Source organism: Oncorhynchus masou, chromosome 9 (genome assembly GCF_036934945.1).
Source record: "Oncorhynchus masou masou isolate Uvic2021 chromosome 9, UVic_Omas_1.1, whole genome shotgun sequence".
NCBI classification, from domain to species: Eukaryota; Metazoa; Chordata; class Actinopteri; order Salmoniformes; family Salmonidae; genus Oncorhynchus; species Oncorhynchus masou.
Window position 1 is genome coordinate 8,141,015 of NC_088220.1, and position 19,330 is coordinate 8,160,344.

Below are 19,330 nucleotides of genomic sequence, written 5' to 3' on the forward strand. Positions count from 1 at the left end.
TGTTCTCTCTCTCCCTTGGTCCCAGGGTTCAGAAGTGTTCTCTCTCTCTCTTGGTCCCAGGGTTCAGAAGTGTTCTCTCTCTCCCTTGGTCCCAGGGTTCAGAAGTGTTCTCTCTCTCTCTCTCTCTCTCTTGGTCCCAGGGTTCAGAAGAGTTCTCTCTCTCCCTTGGTCCCAGGGTTCAGAAGTGTCTCTCTCTCTCTCTCTCTCTCTCTCTTGGTCCCAGGGTTCAGAAGAGTTCTCTCTCTCTCTTGGTCCCAGAGTTCAGAAGTGTTCTCTCTCTCCCTTGGTCCCAGGGTTCAGAAGTGTTCTCTCTCTCCCTTGGTCCCAGGGTTCAGAAGTGTTCTCTCTCTCCCTTGGTCCCAGGGTTCAGAAGTGTTCTCTCTCTCTCTCCCTTGGTCCCAGGGTTCAGAAGTGTTCTCTCTCTCCCTTGGTCCCAGGGTTCAGAAGTGTTCTCTCTCTCCCTTGGTCCCAGGGTTCAGAAGTGTTCTCTCTCTCTCTCCCTTGGTCCCAGGGTTCAGAAGTGTTCTCTCTCTCTCTCTCTTGGTCCCAGGGTTCAGAAGTGTTCTCTCTCTTGGTCCCAGGGTTCAGAAGTGTTCTCTCTCTCTCTCTCTCTCTCCCTTGGTCCCAGGGTTCAGAAGTGTTCTCTCTCTCCCTTGGTCCCAGGGTTCAGAAGTGTTCTCTCTCTCCCTTGGTCCCAGGGTTCAGAAGTGTTCTCTCTCTCTCTTGGTCCCAGGGTTCAGAAGAGTTCTCTCTCTCTCTTGGTCCCAGGGTTCAGAAGTGTTCTCTCTCTCTCGGTCCCAGGGTTCAGAAGAGTTCTCTCTTTCTTTCTCTCTCTCTCTCTCTCTCTCTCTCTCTCGGTCCCAGGGTTCAGAAGTGTTCTCTCTCTCTCTCGGTCCCAGGGTTCAGAAGTGTTCTCTCTTTCTTTCTCTCTCTCTCTCTCTCTCTCTCTCTCTCTCCCTTGGTCCCAGGGTTCAGAAGTGTTCTCTCTCTCCCTTGGTCCCAGGGTTCAGAAGTGTTCTCTCTCTCTCTTGGTCCCAGGGTTCAGAAGTGTTCTCTCTCTCTCGGTCCCAGGGTTCAGAAGAGTTCTCTCTTTCTTTCTCTCTCTCTCTCGGTCCCAGGGTTCAGAAGAGTTCTCTCTTTCTTTCTCTCTCTCTCTCTCTCTCTCTCTCGGTCCCAGGGTTCAGAAGAGTTCTCTCTCTCTCTTGGTCCCAGGGTTCAGAAGAGTTCTCTCTCTCTCTTGGTCCCAGGGTTCAGAAGTGTTCTCTCTCTCTCTTGGTCCCAGGGTTCAGAAGAGTTCTCTCTCTCTCTTGGTCCCAGGGTTCAGAAGAGTTCTCTCTCTCTCTTGGTCCCAGGGTTCAGAAGTGTTCTCTCTCTCTCTTGGTCCCAGGGTTCAGAAGAGTTCTCTCTCTCTCTTGGTCCCAGGGTTCAGAAGAGTTCTCTCTCTCTCTTGGTCCCAGGGTTCAGAAGAGTTCTCTCTCTCTCTTGGTCCCAGGGTTCAGAAGTGTTCTCTCTCTCTCTTGGTCCCAGGGTTCAGAAGTGTGCAGACCTGAACCAGATGTGTACCAAGAACCTGTCCCTGCTGTTCGCCCCCAGCCTCTTCCAGACAGACGGGAAAGGAGAACACGAAGTGAAGATCGTTGAAGACCTCATAGACAACTACCTGTACATCTTTGATGTGAGTAGTGAGTAGTGTCTGTCTTGATGTGACTAGTGTCTCATAGACAACTGTCTGTCTTGATGTGAGTATAGTCTAACCAGAGAGGGTCTAAGCTCAAATTCATCACTTAGAAATCAGGGTTGTGTTCCATAGGTAGAAATAATTTTGAATGGATTGAAACGGGGAGGTACTATCTACCTGAGCTTGTCCAGTCAGAACACAGATGTTCACATTCTATTGCTACAGTGTGCCCTACTGAACATGGTCCAGGTCAATCTGTTCTGTATAATCTAATGAATAATCAGTAAATGTTTAATTGTGTTTTGTTCAGATTGATGAGGAGCAACAGACCCAGATAGAACTGGAGCTCAGCCTCATCACCACCTGGAAGGACACACAGGTACATGTTATAAATGATTCACAAAGGGTTATAACACATTGTTTTTTTTGTGGATGTCTGTAATAAGTGTCCTGTCTGTGCAGCTGTCCCAAGCAGGTGACCTGATCATTGAAGTGTACCTGGAGAAGAAGATGGCAGACTGCTGCATCACTCTCAAGGTAAGTGGAGACTAGAGGTTATCTTCTGATTTTTATTTCATGAAAGGTGCTATTTTAGCCACACGGTGGCGCCTCTCCACCCTCCACGAGACTCTCTAGAACAGGGGTTTCCTTCCAGTAGCTCGCAGCCCACCTTCCAGGAGCTCGCAGCCCACATTCCAGGAGCTCGCAGCCCACCTTCCAGGAGCTCGCAGCCCACCTTCCAGGAGCTCGCAGCCCACCTTCCAGGAGCTCGCAGCCCACCTTCCAGGAGCTCGCAGCCCACCTAGGAGTAGCTTACGATCAATTCTGGAAGTACATGCATTTATTTATGTCCGTATCATCCAGAGAGTCAAGGGGCTCTAGAACGCTGGCATCAGACACTAAAGGCAATGCGACGCAAGTATGGTATGGATACCAGTACGGATTGGGATGAGGGGGTGCCCTTTGTCCTATTTGCTATAAGTGAAATGATGCGAGAGGTCCCGGGTTCAAATCCCGGATGAGCCCCCATTATGTTACGTACGCCTCTATGAAGAGGGAACGCAACACCCTGCTACAACTCAACTCTCCGTGAAGTGAAAAGGTATGGACTGTAGGTGCGAGTAAGGATGACAACAGACAGAATGTGGTACCGTCTCAAAGCCCCCCCTCTCCTATCTTACCTGCCTAACCAATACTTACCTAATTTAGCACCACCTGGTGCCCTAACCAAAATACAGGGGGTGGTCCGCCCAGGTCTTACCTATTGTGCCTAGACAGTGAATATACTACGGTTATATGTATGTCCGCGGGCCTCTTGCCTAAGCACTCCCTAGGTGCCTTCCCCTTCCCCCTGGGAACAAATGAAACAGGAGAACAAATAATTTCTCAAACAAACTAAGAAACAAAGGACATCAAATAAGCTCTATCTGAGCAACAAACTCACTGAACATACCAACTGCTACCAACAACTAACATAGTAAATTATCCACAGCCATCAGCCTCCTCTCTCAGCAATGATTCTCTATCACATTCAATCTCTGCAATGACCTCCCAGCAAAGAACATCCTGAACAGAACACTGGCTTTTATATAGCTTCAGAATGAATGTGTAACTGGAGACAGCTGTGTCTTGACGAGGGGGCGGGGTCAGCTCTCCAATTAGCCATGGAGTCAACCAATTAGCTGCTTGAGGGATTTCAGGAAGCCATTTCCTGAAATAAACACATGCAAATACACAAACTACAACACAAACTGGGAAACGTAACAGTTCCATGCGAAACTAAATGCTTTTCAACCGATCGCTGCCTGCACCTGCCTGCCCGTCCAGCATCACTACTCTGGACGGTTCTGTGGACAACTACAAATACCTAGGTGTCTGGTTAGACTGTAAACTCTCCTTCCAGACTCACATTAAGCATCTCCAATCCAAAGTTAAATCTAGAATTGGCTTCCTATTTCTCAACAAAGCATCCTTCAGTCATGCTGCCAAACATACCCTCGTAAAACTGACCATCCTACCGATCCTCGACTTCGGCGATGTCATTTACAAAATAGCCTCCAATACCCTACTCAATAAATTGGATGCAGTCTATCACAGTGCCATCCATTTTGTCACCAAAGCCCCATATACTATCCACCACTGCGACCTGTACACTCGTTGGCTGGCCCTCGCTTCATACTCGTCGCCAAACCCACTGGCTCCAGGTCATCTACAAGACCCTGCTAGGTAAAGTCACCCTTATCTCAGCTCGCTAGTCACAATAGCAGCACCCACCTGTAGCACACGCTCCAGTAGGTATATCTCTCTGGTCACCCCCAAAACCAATTCTTCCTTTGGCCGCCTCTCCTTCCAGTTCTCTGCTGCCAATGACTGGAACGAACTACAAAAATCTCTGAAACTGGAAACACTTATCTCCCTCACTAGCTTTAAGCACCAGCTGTCAGAACAGCTCACAGATTACTGCACCTGTACATAGCCCATCTATAATTTAGCCCAAACAACTACCTCTTTCCCTACTGTATTTAATTTATTTATTTATTTTGCTCCTTTTCACCCCATTATTTTTATTTCTACTTTGCACATTCTTCCATTGCAAATCTACCATTCCAGTGTTTTACTTGCTATATTGTATTTACTTTGCCACCATGGCCTCTTTGTTGCCTTTACCTCCCTTATCTCACCTCATTTGCTCACATTGTATATAGACTTATTTTTCTACTGTATTATTGACTGTATGTTTGTTTTACTCCATGTGTAACTGTGTCGTTGTATGTGTCGAACTGCTTTGCTTTATCCTGGCCAGGTCGCAATTATAAATGAGAACTTGTTCTCAACTAGCCTACCTGGTTAAATAGAGGTTAAATAAAATAAAGAAAGAAAAGGTATCTCTCTACGTTCTGGTTCTCTGTAGGTATCTCTCTACGTTCTGGTTTTCTGTAGGTATCTCTCTATGTTCTGGTTCTCTGTAGGTATCTCTCTATGGTCTGGTTCTCTGTAGGTATCCCTCTACGTTCTGGTTCTCTGTAGGTATCCTTCTAGGGTCTGCTTCTCTGTAGCTATCTCTCTATGGTCCGGTTCTCTGTAGGTATCCCTCTACGGTCTGGTTCTCTGTAGGTATCTCTCTATGGTCTGGTTCTCTGTAGGTATCCCTCTATGTTCTGGTTCTCTAGGTATCTCTCTATGTTCTGGTTCTCTGTAGGTATCTCTCTATGTTCTGCTTCTCTGTAGGTATCCTTCTAGGGTCTGCTTCTCTGTAGCTATCTCTCTATGGTCCGGTTCTCTGTAGGTATCTCTCTACGGTCTGGTTCTCTGTAGCTATCTCTCTATGTTCTGGTTCTCTGTAGGTATCTCTATGGTCTGCTTCTCTGTAGGTATCTCCAACCATGGGTGCTGAGGAATTGACTAACCAGGTCCTGTACATGAGGAACATCCCAGCAGGGGAGAAGGACGTGTGGCTGACATTCGAGACCATAGAGGAAGGACAACTGGGTGAGGAGCATGATGTTACTATCTCTGACTGGGTGAGGAGCATGATGTTTCTCTGACTGGGTGAGGAGCATGATGTTACTATCTCTGACTGGGTGAGGAGCATGATGTTACTATCTCTGACTGGGTGAGGAGCATGATGTTACCATCTCTGACTGGGTGAGGAGCATGATGTTTATCTCTCTCTGACTGGGTGAGGAGCATGATGTTACCATCTCTCTCTGACTGGGTGAGGAGCATGATGTTTATCTCTCTCTGACTGGGTGAGGAGCATGATGTTTATCTCTGACTGGGTGAGGAGCATGATGTTTATCTCTCTCTGACTGGGTGAGGAGCATGATGTTTATCTCTCTCTGACTGGGTGAGGAGCATGATGTTTATCTCTCTCTGACTGGGTGAGGAGCATGATGTTACTATCTCTGACTGGGTGAGGAGCATGATGTTACCATCTCTGACTGGGTGAGGAGCATGATGTTTATCTCTCTCTGACTGGGTGAGGAGCATGATGTTTATCTCTCTCTGACTGGGTGAGGAGCATGATGTTTATCTCTCTCTGACTGGGTGAGGAGCATGATGTTTATCTCTCTCTGACTGGGTGAGGAGCATGATGTTTATCTCTCTGACTGGGTGAGGAGCATGATGTTTATCTCTCTCTGACTGGGTGAGGAGCATGATGTTACTATCTCTCTGACTGGAAAATACTATAGAAAGTCTCAAAACAGTTCAAAATATCACTTATCTCTAATAATAAAACTACTACTGTAAAACAACAGAAGGGAAACTATACAGTCTGATGTCCTGGAATGACCTTCTGTAAAATACAGAAAGTCTTCATGTTTCAAAGAGAAGCTATCCCAGAATAGTTGTTTTATAATGTTAAATGTTTGTCTTCCACAGAGCGGCCCCTACACCCTAAAGAGAAGCTATCCCAGAATAGTTGTTTTATAATGTTAAATGTTTGTCTTCCACAGAGCGGCCCCTACACCCTAAAGAGAAGCTATCCCAGAATAGTTGTTATATAATGTTAAACTGTTGTCTGTCTTCCACAGAGCGGCCCCTACACCCTAAAGAGAAGCTATCCCAGAATAGTTGTTATATAATGTTAAACTGTTGTCTGTCTTCCACAGAGCGGCCCCTACACCCCAAAGAGAAGGTGCTGGAGCAGGCTCTACAGTGGTGTAAAATGGCTGATCCTAGTTCAGCTTACCTGGTGGTGAAGAGAGTTCCCAGAGGAGAAGGCATCAACATCCTCACTGGTGAATATGGCACAGACCAGAGAAATAGCTCATTAGCTTGAGTCTATCTATCCAAACAATCACAATCAAATGACCCTCTTTTGATTTTTGATCGTCGATTTGTCGTCAGCCCAATTTCTTGTTGCTCTTACGGGACATATTATTTGGAGACAGTATGATTAATTTATTTTATAATTTATTTTCACAGCCTACAAGAGTGAGATCGTGAAGATGGGAGTTCTGAAGTGTCGTGAAGAGCCTCCCAAACTCCTCCACGGAAAGGTCTTTCAGGAACACACCTTTCAGATTAAAGACCACAAGCTGCTACTGCTGAGGGACAAAAAGGTATTTCTGCTCTCACGTCACGCTCACATCTTGAAGTCGGAACTCTGCGCTACTTTGGACTCGATGTCGTTATCGCAGGTAGATCTGTGATTTGTCCGTTTTGTCTTTCCTATAAATATTTTCTGACTGTATAACATGTCTGTCATTTCAGAGCATCAAGCCGGAGAAGGAATGGCCTCTGAAGTCTATGAAGATCTACATGGGAATCCGAAAGAAGCTGAAACCCCCCACTAGATGGGGCTTTACTCTCATGATGGAAAAACAGCAACTGTAAGTGTTTTAAACTCATGTCTGGCAATGAAAGGAAATACCACTATCTTGCTACACATTATTTAGGTCATTGCACAGGATGTCTGGAAATCTTTAATCCAAAGTCTATTGGATAAGATTGAAACGTGTTCCTGTAGGACATACACCATGTTTTCTCATGTATTTGAAATTCCTCTTAGCATTCCTCTTAGCATTCCTCTTAGCATTCCTTATTGTTTAATGTAGTGAATGGTTTTGCATGACATCAGGTGTTATGATATTATGTAAGTGAACAACGTTGTTTAAGGGAGGGAGGGTGGAATGTCTTGTTTTAGATCTGCCTCTCCCCTCCCCTTTAAATTACATCTCCCTCCCCTTTAAATGACATCTCCCTCCCCTTTAAATGACATCTCCCTCCCCTTTAAATGACATCTCCCTCCCCTTTAAATGACATCTCCCTCCCCTTTAAATGACATCTCCCTCCCCTCCCCTTTAAATGACATCTCCCTCCCCTCCCCTTTGAATTACATCTCCCTCCCCTCCCCTTTAAATGACATCTCCCTCCCCTCCCTTTTTTTAAGAGCTAATCACTGCTTTTGTGTTTTTGTGTCTCCCAGGTACCTTTGTTGCTTTTGTGAGTCTGACCTATGGGATTGGGTCACCAATTTCCTCAAAGCACAGGTATGTTGTGGAGCTATTCCCCCCCCCACCCAACTCTATGGGTTGTGTTGTATCACTTTTAAAGGATTCACAGTTTGCTTCCCCCTATCTTTTTGTAGGTGGAACACCTACTCTTTATATTTGTACTTCTGTCTGTTTCATTTTATCCATTCAATTCTATTTTGATTCATTTGGATTCACTCGTTTCCCCTCTTAACAGAATGATGACCCCCGACCTCCGGTGTTGAGGCGTCACTCCTCCTCAGACATCTCCAAACAGAAGTTTGGGACCATGCCCCTAGTACCAATCAGAGGGGACGGACATGAGAGCAACTCTACCATGCTGTCAGCCAATCAGACTCTGGTACGTTTACACTCAACCAATCAGACTTCAGGTATGTTCCAACTCTACCATGCTGTCAGCCAATCAGACTCTGGTACGTTTACACTCGACTATGCTCGTATCCAATCAGACTCTGGTATGGTTTTGCAGGATACAAGCCTCCTCGCATGCTTCCCAGTTTGCTCATGCATTATGACATTTTGTGGCGTTTTGGCGTTTTGGTGCTCGGAAGGTTTTTCCGGGTTCGCGCACAATTTTTCTATTTTTTTTTAGGCAAATGAAAGTTCATTAGTCCTCAAAGTCTATGCCCCTTCGTTGGTGATTGGTCAACAGTACTATTCCTAGTAGGAGTGGGAACTATGGACAGGATACTTCAAGTGTTTGTTGTCATTCAATGAGAGACGACTAGTTTTCATGCTAATTCTTTCACTTGAGAAAAACTGCACCAAACATCTTAGATGTAAAATTGTGGAACTTAGACTTCCTTGGCAAAACAAAAACACAACAAATGAATTACAGATTTCTTGATTTAATTTGGACTATATTGAGGAAGTGTATACTGATTATGTTGTTGCTACGGCATCTCAAGAGACAAACAGTAATATTCCTGCTTTTTTTTCTTGTTTTTCAAGCAAAGGTCTTTTAACTAACTGAACCTAGTGTGGGGAGCCTTTAGCCAACTGAACCTAGTGTGGGGAGCCTTTAACTAACTGAACCTAGTGTGGGGAGCCTTTAGCCAACTGAACCTAGTGTGGGGAGCCTTTAACTAACTGAACCTAGTGTGGGGAGCCTTTAGCCAACTGAACCTAGTGTGAGCCTTTAGCCAATTGAACCTAGTGTGGGAGCCTTTAGCCAACTGAACCTAGTGTGGGGAGCCTTTAGCCAACTGAACCTAGTGTGGGGAGCCTTTAGCCAACTGAACCTAGTGTGGCGAGCCTTTAGCCAACTGAACCTAGTGTGGGGAGCCTTTAGCCAACTGAACCTAGTGTGGCGAGCCTTTAGCCAACTGAACCTAGTGTGGCGAGCCTTTAGCCAATTGAACCTAGTGTGGGGAGCCTGCACATTTGGGTTGATGTTTTAAACTTTGAACGATTCCATTAGCCCAAGTTGTTTACTTCACACACAAAGCATGTTTTTGTATCAAGATCGCTCCTTTGTCTCCGCTTTGTGTCGCCCCTTTGGTGTCTAGTATTTTTACTCTTTCATATCCTTCAGTATCCCTCAAATACTATCAGTATACTGAACAGCATTCACTATGGGCCCGTTTCCCTGACTCAGATTAAGACTACTGTAACGGTTTTCTTCTGGGGAAAGAGAGGCGGACCAAAATGCAGCATGGTTAGTTTTGTACATCTTTAATAAAGATGAAAATACAACAATCTACAAAACAAGAAATGTGAAGAAGAAAAAAAAAACGAAACAGTCCTCTCTGGTGCCACAAAGACAGGAACAATCATCCACGAAACACTCAAAGAATATGGCTGCCTAAATATGGTTCCCAATCAGAGACAACGATAAACACCTGCCTCTGATTGAGAACCACTTCAGGCAGCCATAGACTTATCTAGATAACCCCACTATACCACAAACCCAATACCTACAAAAACCCCAAGACAAAACACACCACATAATAAACCCATGTCACACCCTGGCCTGACCAAATTAACAAAGAAAATACTAAGACCAGGGTGTGACAACTACTTATGGGCAAAAAGCAAGGCAAAGCACCTTTTTCTTTTTTGACCAGCGATAGATTTAATCTGGGTCAGGGAAACAGTCTCTGTTTATACAACGGGTGTTCTAATCCTGGACGCTGATTGGTTAAAACCACATTGCAGCCTGTGTCTTTTCCACAAATTACCACCGGCTAAAACTATGATGTTTAAATGCCTATTTACTCTGTTTCATCTCACTACGCTATCCACTGTCTCATCAGCCCAGCCAGACAATTTATAAACTTGATCTCCACTGTAAAAAGCATCTACATATTACCTCTAATTTCTTTTAGACTAACATTTTGTTTTCAATAGTGGAGATTTTATAAAACTTGCTGTCTGTCTCTCTCTGACCTTTGCAACATTGTTTCAATATTGAAATGAGATCTCCAGCTGTCCCATAGTAAATGAATGTGTCGGGGTTGGGAGTCCGGGAGAGGCAGAAAGGCAGGCAGCTTTTCTCAACCAGTCAAAATCATGAATCAGCATTTTTATGCACATATACAAAGAAATGTCGGTGGAAAACCGGTCAAACTAAACAAAAAGCAGCTAATTTGCCGTCTTTCCAGCTACAATTTGAAATGATTGTGTTAGCTCTGTTGTTGGCTAGCTCCTCTGAACAACAGTGTCCTGACGAAAGCGCACATTTTCAATACCAGGTGAAATCGTGCCTCATTAGCTCATTCTTATGAATAAATGAATTAAAATGGCTTAGGTATCAACCCTAGAGTTGTGTTGGGACTATATCTTGTGAAAGGATTAAATAGTATTAATAAACAAATGAAAATTAAAGTTTTTAGTGAAAATATGTGACTCATTATCTGAATGTTGGTAACCCGTTGTATAAAAGTGATGATGTCAGAGAAGCCGGTGATTGGAGGATATATTGGCGCGGTTTGCAGACCTTGACTTAGTCTCGGGCCCAACAACGCCCACGCCAATATATCCTCCATATCCTCCACCGGCTTCTCTGACGTCGACACTTAAATGACTGTATTTCACGGGGTACGCTGGTATCTTTTTGTCTTCCTCTGCAGCGAAAGCTTCACGCTAGAAGGACTCTCTCCATGTTCTTTGTAAGTATTCACACCCTGGTGCTCGGTCATTTCAATGTTGCATGTTTGCTTTGCGTGCCATTTTGAATCTTCATACTTCATCCCGAGGGCTCAGTTGGTAAAGCCTAGACTCTAGGCCCTAGAGCTTTGCAACACCAGAGTTGTGGGTTTGATTCCCACGGGGGACCAGTGTGGGAAGAGAGGAACTGCTGCAACTATCTCTGGAGTGTCTGCTAAACTACTAAAATGTCAAATGTGTTACCTTTTGTTGACTTGTCATCTAACAAGAAGCTAAGGATGAGAATAGAACATAATGTTTATTTTGAAGGTTGCTTTTGGACTTGTTTAATGCTCTCCTAACTTGCATAACTAACATTTCTCCAAAGCCTCTCTCTGTCTGTCTGTGTATAGACATTCCCTTGGTTTATACAGGGACTATATCTGACTCAACCACGCCTTCACTTCCTGATGGAAGCCCCGACTTCCTGGTATTAGAGCATCAGGATGTTGATGTGGTTTTCTGAAGTGTAGACAACAGGATGGACTGGGAAGGATATATTGTTCTCCAGTATTGTTCAGGTTCCATGACCCTTTGCCTTGATGGGGAGGTCTGGGAGGCTTCGTGAAGTACCTGCTTGTGTTTTACAGAACACAGTCTGCTGTGGCTATTAGTCTACTGGTGTACCTACTGGAACTAGCCCCAGCCCCAGACCCAGATGTATTGTCATGGGAATTGTTTTACTTGTATTTTTCTTTTGTCCCTCGGTGTTTTGACTAATTGTCTTGAGGTTGTTACTTGAGGCTCTTGAACAATGGCCAGACCTTAATAAGAGGAAGTCTGTTGTTTTTAACGTCGTTGTCAACGAAGGGTAACTCCCTACCATGTTTGTCCCATTTTTTTTTTAAACTTTCTTTGTCACTGTAGTGGGCAGATCATCTCCTTAATACCTTCCTAAAGTTCCTAACAGATAGTTACATCTCAACCCCCTTATTATTATAGTTCTACTTCTGCATTTGTCTTGGACCTTCCAGAGCTTTACGTAGTGTATAATCAAACTACATCTCAACCCCCATATTATAATAGTTCTACTTCTGCATTTGTCTTCGACCTTCCAGAGCTTTACGTAGTGTATAATCAAACTACATCTCAACCCCCATATTATAATAGTTCTACTTCTGCATTTGTCTTCGACCTTCCAGAGCTTTACGTAGTGTATAATCAAACTACATCTCAACCCCCATATTATAATAGTTCTACTTCTGCATTTGTCTTGGACCTTCCAGAGCTTTACGTAGTGTATAATCAAACTACATCTCAACCCCCATATTATAATAGTTCTACTTCTGCATTTGTCTTGGACCTTCCAGAGCTTTACGTAGTGTATAATCAAACTACATCTCAACCCCCATATTATAATAGTTCTACTTCTGCATTTGTCTTGGACCTTCCAGAGCTTTACGTAGTGTATAATCAAACTACATCTCAACCCCCATATTATAATAGTTCTACTTCTGCATTTGTCTTCGACCTTCCAGAGCTTTACGTAGTGTATAATCAAACATACCAAGAACTCAGGGTTTGGTTCAAATTCAGAGTGTTTCTTACCTCCCTCTGTTCTCCCTTCTCTCTTCTCCTCTCTCCCCCTCTCCTCCACCCAGCCCATGAAGGTGCAGCAGGACTCCTTCGAGGAGCATCCAGAGCCAGAACCCCCAGAGCCTCTGTATGAGGAAGTAGGAGACTTCGGCCTGCAGGTCCTCAAGTCCTTGGAGACCAGCTTCCTCTCCAACAACACCTCAGAGACCCAGGAGGTCCCTGACGGGCCCCTGAACCTCATACTGGGCCCTCGGAAGACGGGTTCCCTGGACCGCATGATCGGCCCCAACCCGGTTCACTCTCTGGGACTGGGAGGAGAGGGTTTGCTGCCCCCTGCTGGTTCTCTGGATACCCTGGTCCTGGGTGAAAGAGAGAACCTCCAGGAGTCTATTCAGCCAGTGCCGAGGAGGAGGAGGCAGCAGCACAGGCCCTGTACCCCCTCTCAGGAGCTGCTCCTCCAGGAACTGTCCTCCGTCTTCACCAAGAAGACAGAGAATGAGGAGAAACCACCAGGAGAGAAGAACGTCATCTGAGGAGAAGAAGAGATGTGTGCACTTGTATTGTAGACTCAGGCCAGACAGACAGAAGACTGTAACAGCATGGGAGTACGGACACAACCCATTTGTTTGGGTGGTGTGTCAAAAGTACATAATCAGATAGGATAAAACAAGTAAATGGTTATTCCTACAAACTAGTACTGGTCTTCTGTCACTGGTATGTACAGATCCGTTTTATATTGAAAGATGCTTATTGGATTATAACATCCTTGCTAATTGCTTAAGCTGTGAACTATGGGGGATGCCTTTTTTCATAGTTTACTAAACCTCTTGAGTGAGAAGAGAAATGGATGCTTCTCTCATGTCTGGTGGTGATGCATGAGGCATTAAACTGTTTTTGTTTTATTTTAAACAACTGGATTTTAAATAGAAATGTGTTAGTCTCTTAATGTATTAATTTATTTTCAAGAATATTTTATCAACTTTGTTTTTTATTTTATTTTTAAATAAAAGCTGTGAAAGTAACAAAAGCAGAGTTTTGCTTCAAGACAGCCCCAGATATTCCAGAGTGTTGTGACACTGTCTGGCCAGAAGGTGGCAGAATGCTACACTGTCTTTTAGATAGTACAAATGGATTCTGAGTATTATATGCTGTATGATGTGAATACAGCCAAATATAATGATTGTTAGTGGCACTACATTTTAATATTCTTCATGTTTGCACTACTAAGTCTATTGCTTTTACGTTAATATGCCATGTTCAAGATATCCTCCCTTTTTCATCAATCTAAATAGACAATAAGATATTACAATTTGACTGCCTTTGCCAAGTGTCTATAGTGTGTTGTAATGCATTTGCTTGCATTGTCCTCCATTCGTTTTATTCTTACTGTAAATATTGTACATTCTGTGTGCTTATACCCTTTCAATATTCATTATGCAGTATTTCACTTTGTCGTCGCTTACATGAAGGTCTATATTAAATATGATATTTTTAGTTTTATGATGAGTCCAATCTCTTTTTTAATTTTTGAGAAATATAATTTCAATGATTTATCATTTCACATTATTTGTGTATGCAAGTAGAGGATGAAGCAGCACAGTAAGTGATGTTTAAACGCAGAGTAATGGTTCTTTCATTACCTTGTGATCTTCGGTCTTCTTACTGTCTTGATGGTGACACCTCATGCAAAAGAATCACCATTCTCTGTATATCTTCTTTGTCCAATCACATTCCTTTTTAAAGTCAGCCTTGTCGTTAGTGGATTGTTTTAATCTAGCATGGGGTTTAAGATTAAAGAGAAACAAGTTCTGATAAATTATTGAGGAGGTTTCCAGGTCGGTGGAAGAGGAGATTTAGTTTAACAAGTGCCTTTTTTGTCATCTGTACATCGTCCGTTTGTTTCTGCTGACCACTGAAATGAGAAGCCTTTTCAAACCTGAGACAGATCTATATTTAGAAAAAGGTTCAACAAATAACTAAACCAGGATGTGTAGAAGGCTTTCCTTATCAGTTATCTTCCTCGTGGTCAAAGACGCGTGTAAATAATGAATGTTACACATTATTACTTGTTGCCAAAGGTAATTTTCTTTTTAAAATCTTTATTTCCAACTTTCATCCCTGACACCGGTTTAGATTTGTTCAAGCTCCCCCCCCCCCCTTTCCTCTCGCTCCACATTTCCAAGGGCGGACTTAATGATTTGGACGCCCCGAGCAGAGGCCAGTGCTATGTGCGTTCACAATTTGTTTTAATGGGGTTTATAGTAAATTGAACTGTAAAAATGTCTTACCTTTTTTTTATGTGCCATGAACACAACCAATCAAGATGCTTTCCATCTGATTGTCAAACAATACCTTTTTTTGATATATATATTTTTTAAGTAGGTTACTTTTGCACCTGCATCAGAAATAATTCCATAACAGTGTGTTGTGCACCAACTTTCCTTGGTTTCAGCCACTTGAATTTGTCACCAGAAAAAGCGTCAGAGCAAAACCGAGCGAATCGGTCTGACTATTTGTAGCCTACGTATCTGATGACATCACTCTTTTTAGCCAGACAGCAGCAGCACATACATGTGTTCTGTTTCCACGACGATGGCAGTATTATCAGCAGCACCTGTCTTTTTGACTAATCATTTGTTAGTTCTAATTAAATCGTACTTTCTTTTTTTTTTTTTTACATTTTCTCTGCCCACTCTAAATCACCTCATTGCTGCTTCGAATGGAGCATGGGGGGGGGCTCGAGTGGAGCATGGGGGGGGCCTCGAGTGGAGCATGGGGGGGCTCGAGTGGAGCATGGGGGGCCTCGAGTGGAGCAGGGGGGGGGCTCGAGTGGAGCATGGGGGGCTCGAGTGGAGCATGGGGGGGCCTCGAGTGGAGCATGGGGGGGCCTCGAGTGGGAGCATGGGGGGGGGCCTCGAGTGGAGCATGGGGGGCCTCGAGTGGAGCATGGGGGGGCCTCGAGTGGAGCATGGGGGGGGCCTCGAGTGGAGCATGGGGGGGCCTCGAGTGGAGCATGGAGGGGGGCCTCGAGTGGAGCATGGGGGGGGCTCGAGTGGAGCATGGGGGGGCCTCGAGTGGAGCATGGGGGGGCTCGAGTGGAGGCAGGGGGGGGGGGGGCCTCGAGTGGAGCATGGGGGGGCCTCGAGTGGAGCATGGAGGGGGGCCTCGAGTGGAGCATGGGGGGGGTTGGGCTCGAGCGGAGCATGGGGGGGGCCTCGAGTGGGGCATGGGGGGGCCTCAAGCAGATAAATAAAATAAATGACTACTAGTATTATTATTTATTATTTTTATGCCCAGTTGACGAGGCCGCTTGATGTGGGGCCTGAGGCAGTTGACTCTTCTGGCTGTAATGGCAGGTCCACCACTGCCCTTCTCTCCCCTTCTCTCCTCTTCTCTCCCCATCTCTCCCCATCTCTCCTCTTCTCTCCTCTCCTCTTCTCTCCCCATCTCTCCTCTTATCTCCCCATCTCTCCTCTTCTCTCCTCATCTCTCCTCTTCTCTCCCCTTCTCCTCTTCTCTCCCCTCCTCTCCTCTTCTCTCCCCTCCTCTCCTCTCCTCTTCTCTCCTCTTCTCTCCCCTTCTCTCCTCTTCTCTCCCCTTCTCTCCTCTTCTCTCCCCATCTCTCCTCTTCTCTCCCCATCTCTCCTCTTCTCTCCCCATCTCTCCTCTTCTCTCCCCTCCTCTCCTCTTCTCTCCTCTTCTCTCCTCTTCTCTCCCCATCTCTCCTCTTCTCTCCCCATCTCTCCTCTTCTCTCCCCATCTCTCCTCTTCTCTCCCCATCTCTCTTAACCAGTAGCTTTCAGATGCAAAATAAGCAGACATATGGAGAGGAGGGCTTTCTCCGGCCCTCCTAAAGTTTCAGATTGTATGGCAAATCACGCCCCCCCCCCCAGCCCCACACAGACTCAGCAGACAACAGCTTCATTAGAGTGAAAGAGGGAGTTTTTGCAGCTTTGTCGAGTCAAGCTCAGACCCTTTCCCCTTCTCAATTACTCCATTGTTGGCACCGGCTCCAAGTTATTGCACTCCAAACCATATGGCTCAGTCGAGACGCCTCAAGTGATGCCATCTCTGCATCAGAACCTTACCAGAGAAGTCCAGTTCAGGGTTCTAGACAGGCTAGCCCCAAGAGTTGTGATATTGAAACTTTTATTGGGATATAGTCAACAGTCAACAGTCAACGTATTAGTATACTGTTAGTACTATATTATAACCACCATCACCATTATTATTCAGATGAATCATATGAAGAATCATTTATAAAAGGTGATAACACACCATTCAACTCAGAATCAGAGCATAATAAACTGCTGTTATATAATAGAAAGCCGTCTCCTGGGTGTACAGCACATAGACATGGTGTTGCCAACAGCTCTAGGGACCCACATCCCTTCCCGGGGCCTATGGCCATACGGTGGTGTTTACTCTGCTGATGAGGTCAGGTTCTACATCACAGTAAAGTATTGCTGTATATTCCTTCTTCTTTTAACACTGTTGAAACCTGCAGCAAACCGTTTCCTCAATCTGCTCAATCGTTGCCATGGAGCTTTAGAATTAGAACGCGTTTAGAGACGCCATGCTCATTGTGGACCCTAATTCAGGGTAAACTAGAGGTAAATTATGCACTTGTGTAAATAAATGAAGACAAGTGAATAGGGCTGCAATAGGACGTGTATTTAGACCAGAACATGTGATTGATAGCAGCAGGTTCACGAACTGCTGCAGTCTAGAAACCGCTTCACAATGAGGCCACGCCATTAGCATTCAGATTGCCCTAAATGAGATTCCATTACATTATAATAATAGCACCTGTTTGAAAATCTAATTGAGCTAAAATATTCCCAAATCAAAAAGACAGGTATCACAGATAGAAGCATGATTGGCTAACTCTCTCCAAAAACACAAACAAGCAGGTGTATGGTTGAAGATGGCTCCCGGGTGGAGCGGCGGTCTGACTGGGAGTCCCATAGGGCGGAGGATAATTGGCCTAGCGTCGTTTGTGTTTGGCCGTCATTGAAAATAAAAAAATGTTCATAACTGACTTGCCTAGTTAAATCAAGATTAAATAAATAAAAGCATTTAAAATAGAGGAAGGTGGGTGCATATGCATAGGCTACCCATAGGCAAACAACAACATTCACCCACAGGCAGCATGCCCATTTCAAGGTTTTGCCTCTGCAAAACAGTGTCGAGCGTCTTGCTTTGGTCGGGAGCTACATGTGCTTTCATATATGCTAATACCAATCAACATTTATTGAAAGACCATCAATTTGAATAAATTGTTTTTCACTCTAATTTGGAAAATGTGCACAAAAAAAAGTACTATTAAACGTAACGTTTGAATGATTGTGTGGGTAAAGTAGCATCCCCTACAACAGAATAATACACTTATAACAAAATAAGTAAATCTGACACATTTTATTTTACCTTTATTTAACTAGGAAAGTCAGTTAATTAAGAACAAATATTCATTTAGAATTACGGCCTACCGAGGAACTGCCTTGTTCAGGGGCAGAACGACAGATGTTTACCTTGTCAGCTCGGGGATTCGATCTAGCAACCTTTCGGTTACTGGCCCAACACTCTAACCACCTGCCGCTCCTAATTGACCAAACTCATCTACTTATGTATTAATTTGTGATGTGCACCAATTAACATTGGACCTGAAAAAAAATCTAAAATAAACATTCTTTAGAGTTATATAACATTCCACTGTTCTCCAGGCATGTCACATGGAATATATCATTCATTTTAAGGTTAGGGGCATTATTCAGCCTGATCTTTGGAAGGGTAGGAATGCTGTGGTTTTCCCAGGAGAATATTGCACGTATTTATGTGTTTATTTAGAAATGAACACAGTGGGTGTAAAATGGAACTGAACCGTCCAAGAAACCGTGAACCCATAGAAAGATACCACAGTTTGCTACAAATAAGTTTGTTTCTATCACGGTTGTAAGCAGGGGACTTGTTTTCTTGTTCTCTATTTCTGGCTAATGCCTTTACAAAGATGAAAGGGGAGCTTTGAGATGTGGAGAGTAGTATCTGGGTACAATTGAAGCACTGGACTAAGGAATGAATTACCATTGAAAAGTAATGGCCCTATTCTGCCCTGCTTGAGTTTTTAACAAGAAGGGGAAAAAACTCTGCTCGCCTGGGCTCCTGCCTGAACGCCAAGGGAAGGGATTAAACAACGGATTAACATCTGAAAACTCCGTTCAGACTTTCTGACTCAAAGATCTTTTAGCAGACAGTAATCGCGTTAATACCCGGGGATTAATGCTTTTGCAAAAATACAAAATTGAATTTTAATTCAGGTTGTATAAATAGATATGAAATAAATGGAGGAATATGCCGCTAGAGAATAGAGAGAGTCTATCCCCCCACACTTCCTTTGCTCTAGTGTCAATAGAGGTATTATGACCTCACCAGTATAACACCTTGCAAAAGGAATTGATTTATTCCAAACCGCGAGTTTAGCACCTGCCGTGCTAACATGATATTACAACCTACTCTTTTAATAAATCAGCTTTGATTCAACATAATTCATGCTATAATATTTAAAATCAAAACGAATATTTCAACAAATTGATCACAGGGGTGGTCTAATAATACAATTGAATAGATTTTATTTTCTGAATGGAATAACGTTTTCGTTCTTATTTGTTTCTATTATTTTCTTGAGTTTGAGACCCTACTTTGGGTAATTCGGTTGTTTCACTTTCTCACGTGTTTCTGCTATTGAAATGTAATCACATCTCGTGCTCTTGTGCCTAATCCTGTCACAGCATCACCCAGGCAACCTCTCTCAAGTGTGGGCAGAAAACTCTGCTTTCTCTACCACCCAGACGACTTGTCCTATCCGCAAAACCAGCCTGGTCTCCATGCAGGCTCACACTTCTAGGGCAAACCAACTAAGTCATATTGTAAAAATGTTAACTTTTATCACTTTATAAGAGCAATAAAGCATGAC

The 19,330-nt window shown here is 44.1% G+C and overlaps 1 protein-coding gene across 1 annotated transcript in view; it reads left to right on the forward strand.

Annotated features, from left to right (window-relative positions):
- LOC135545472 (arf-GAP with Rho-GAP domain, ANK repeat and PH domain-containing protein 3-like) overlaps window positions 1-13,860 on the forward strand; it is a 61,365-nt gene extending 47,505 nt beyond the window's left edge. Inside the window, 11 exon segments of the mRNA XM_064973102.1 lie at window positions 1,528-1,675; window positions 1,989-2,057; window positions 2,141-2,215; window positions 5,050-5,167; window positions 6,292-6,420; window positions 6,608-6,744; window positions 6,896-7,014; window positions 7,611-7,674; window positions 7,874-8,017; window positions 10,749-10,787; window positions 12,426-13,860. Coding sequence (XP_064829174.1) covers window positions 1,528-1,675; window positions 1,989-2,057; window positions 2,141-2,215; window positions 5,050-5,167; window positions 6,292-6,420; window positions 6,608-6,744; window positions 6,896-7,014; window positions 7,611-7,674; window positions 7,874-8,017; window positions 10,749-10,787; window positions 12,426-12,893 — 1,510 coding nt within the window. The 3' untranslated portion in view covers window positions 12,894-13,860.
- Window positions 13,861-19,330: the final 5,470 nt, after the last annotated feature.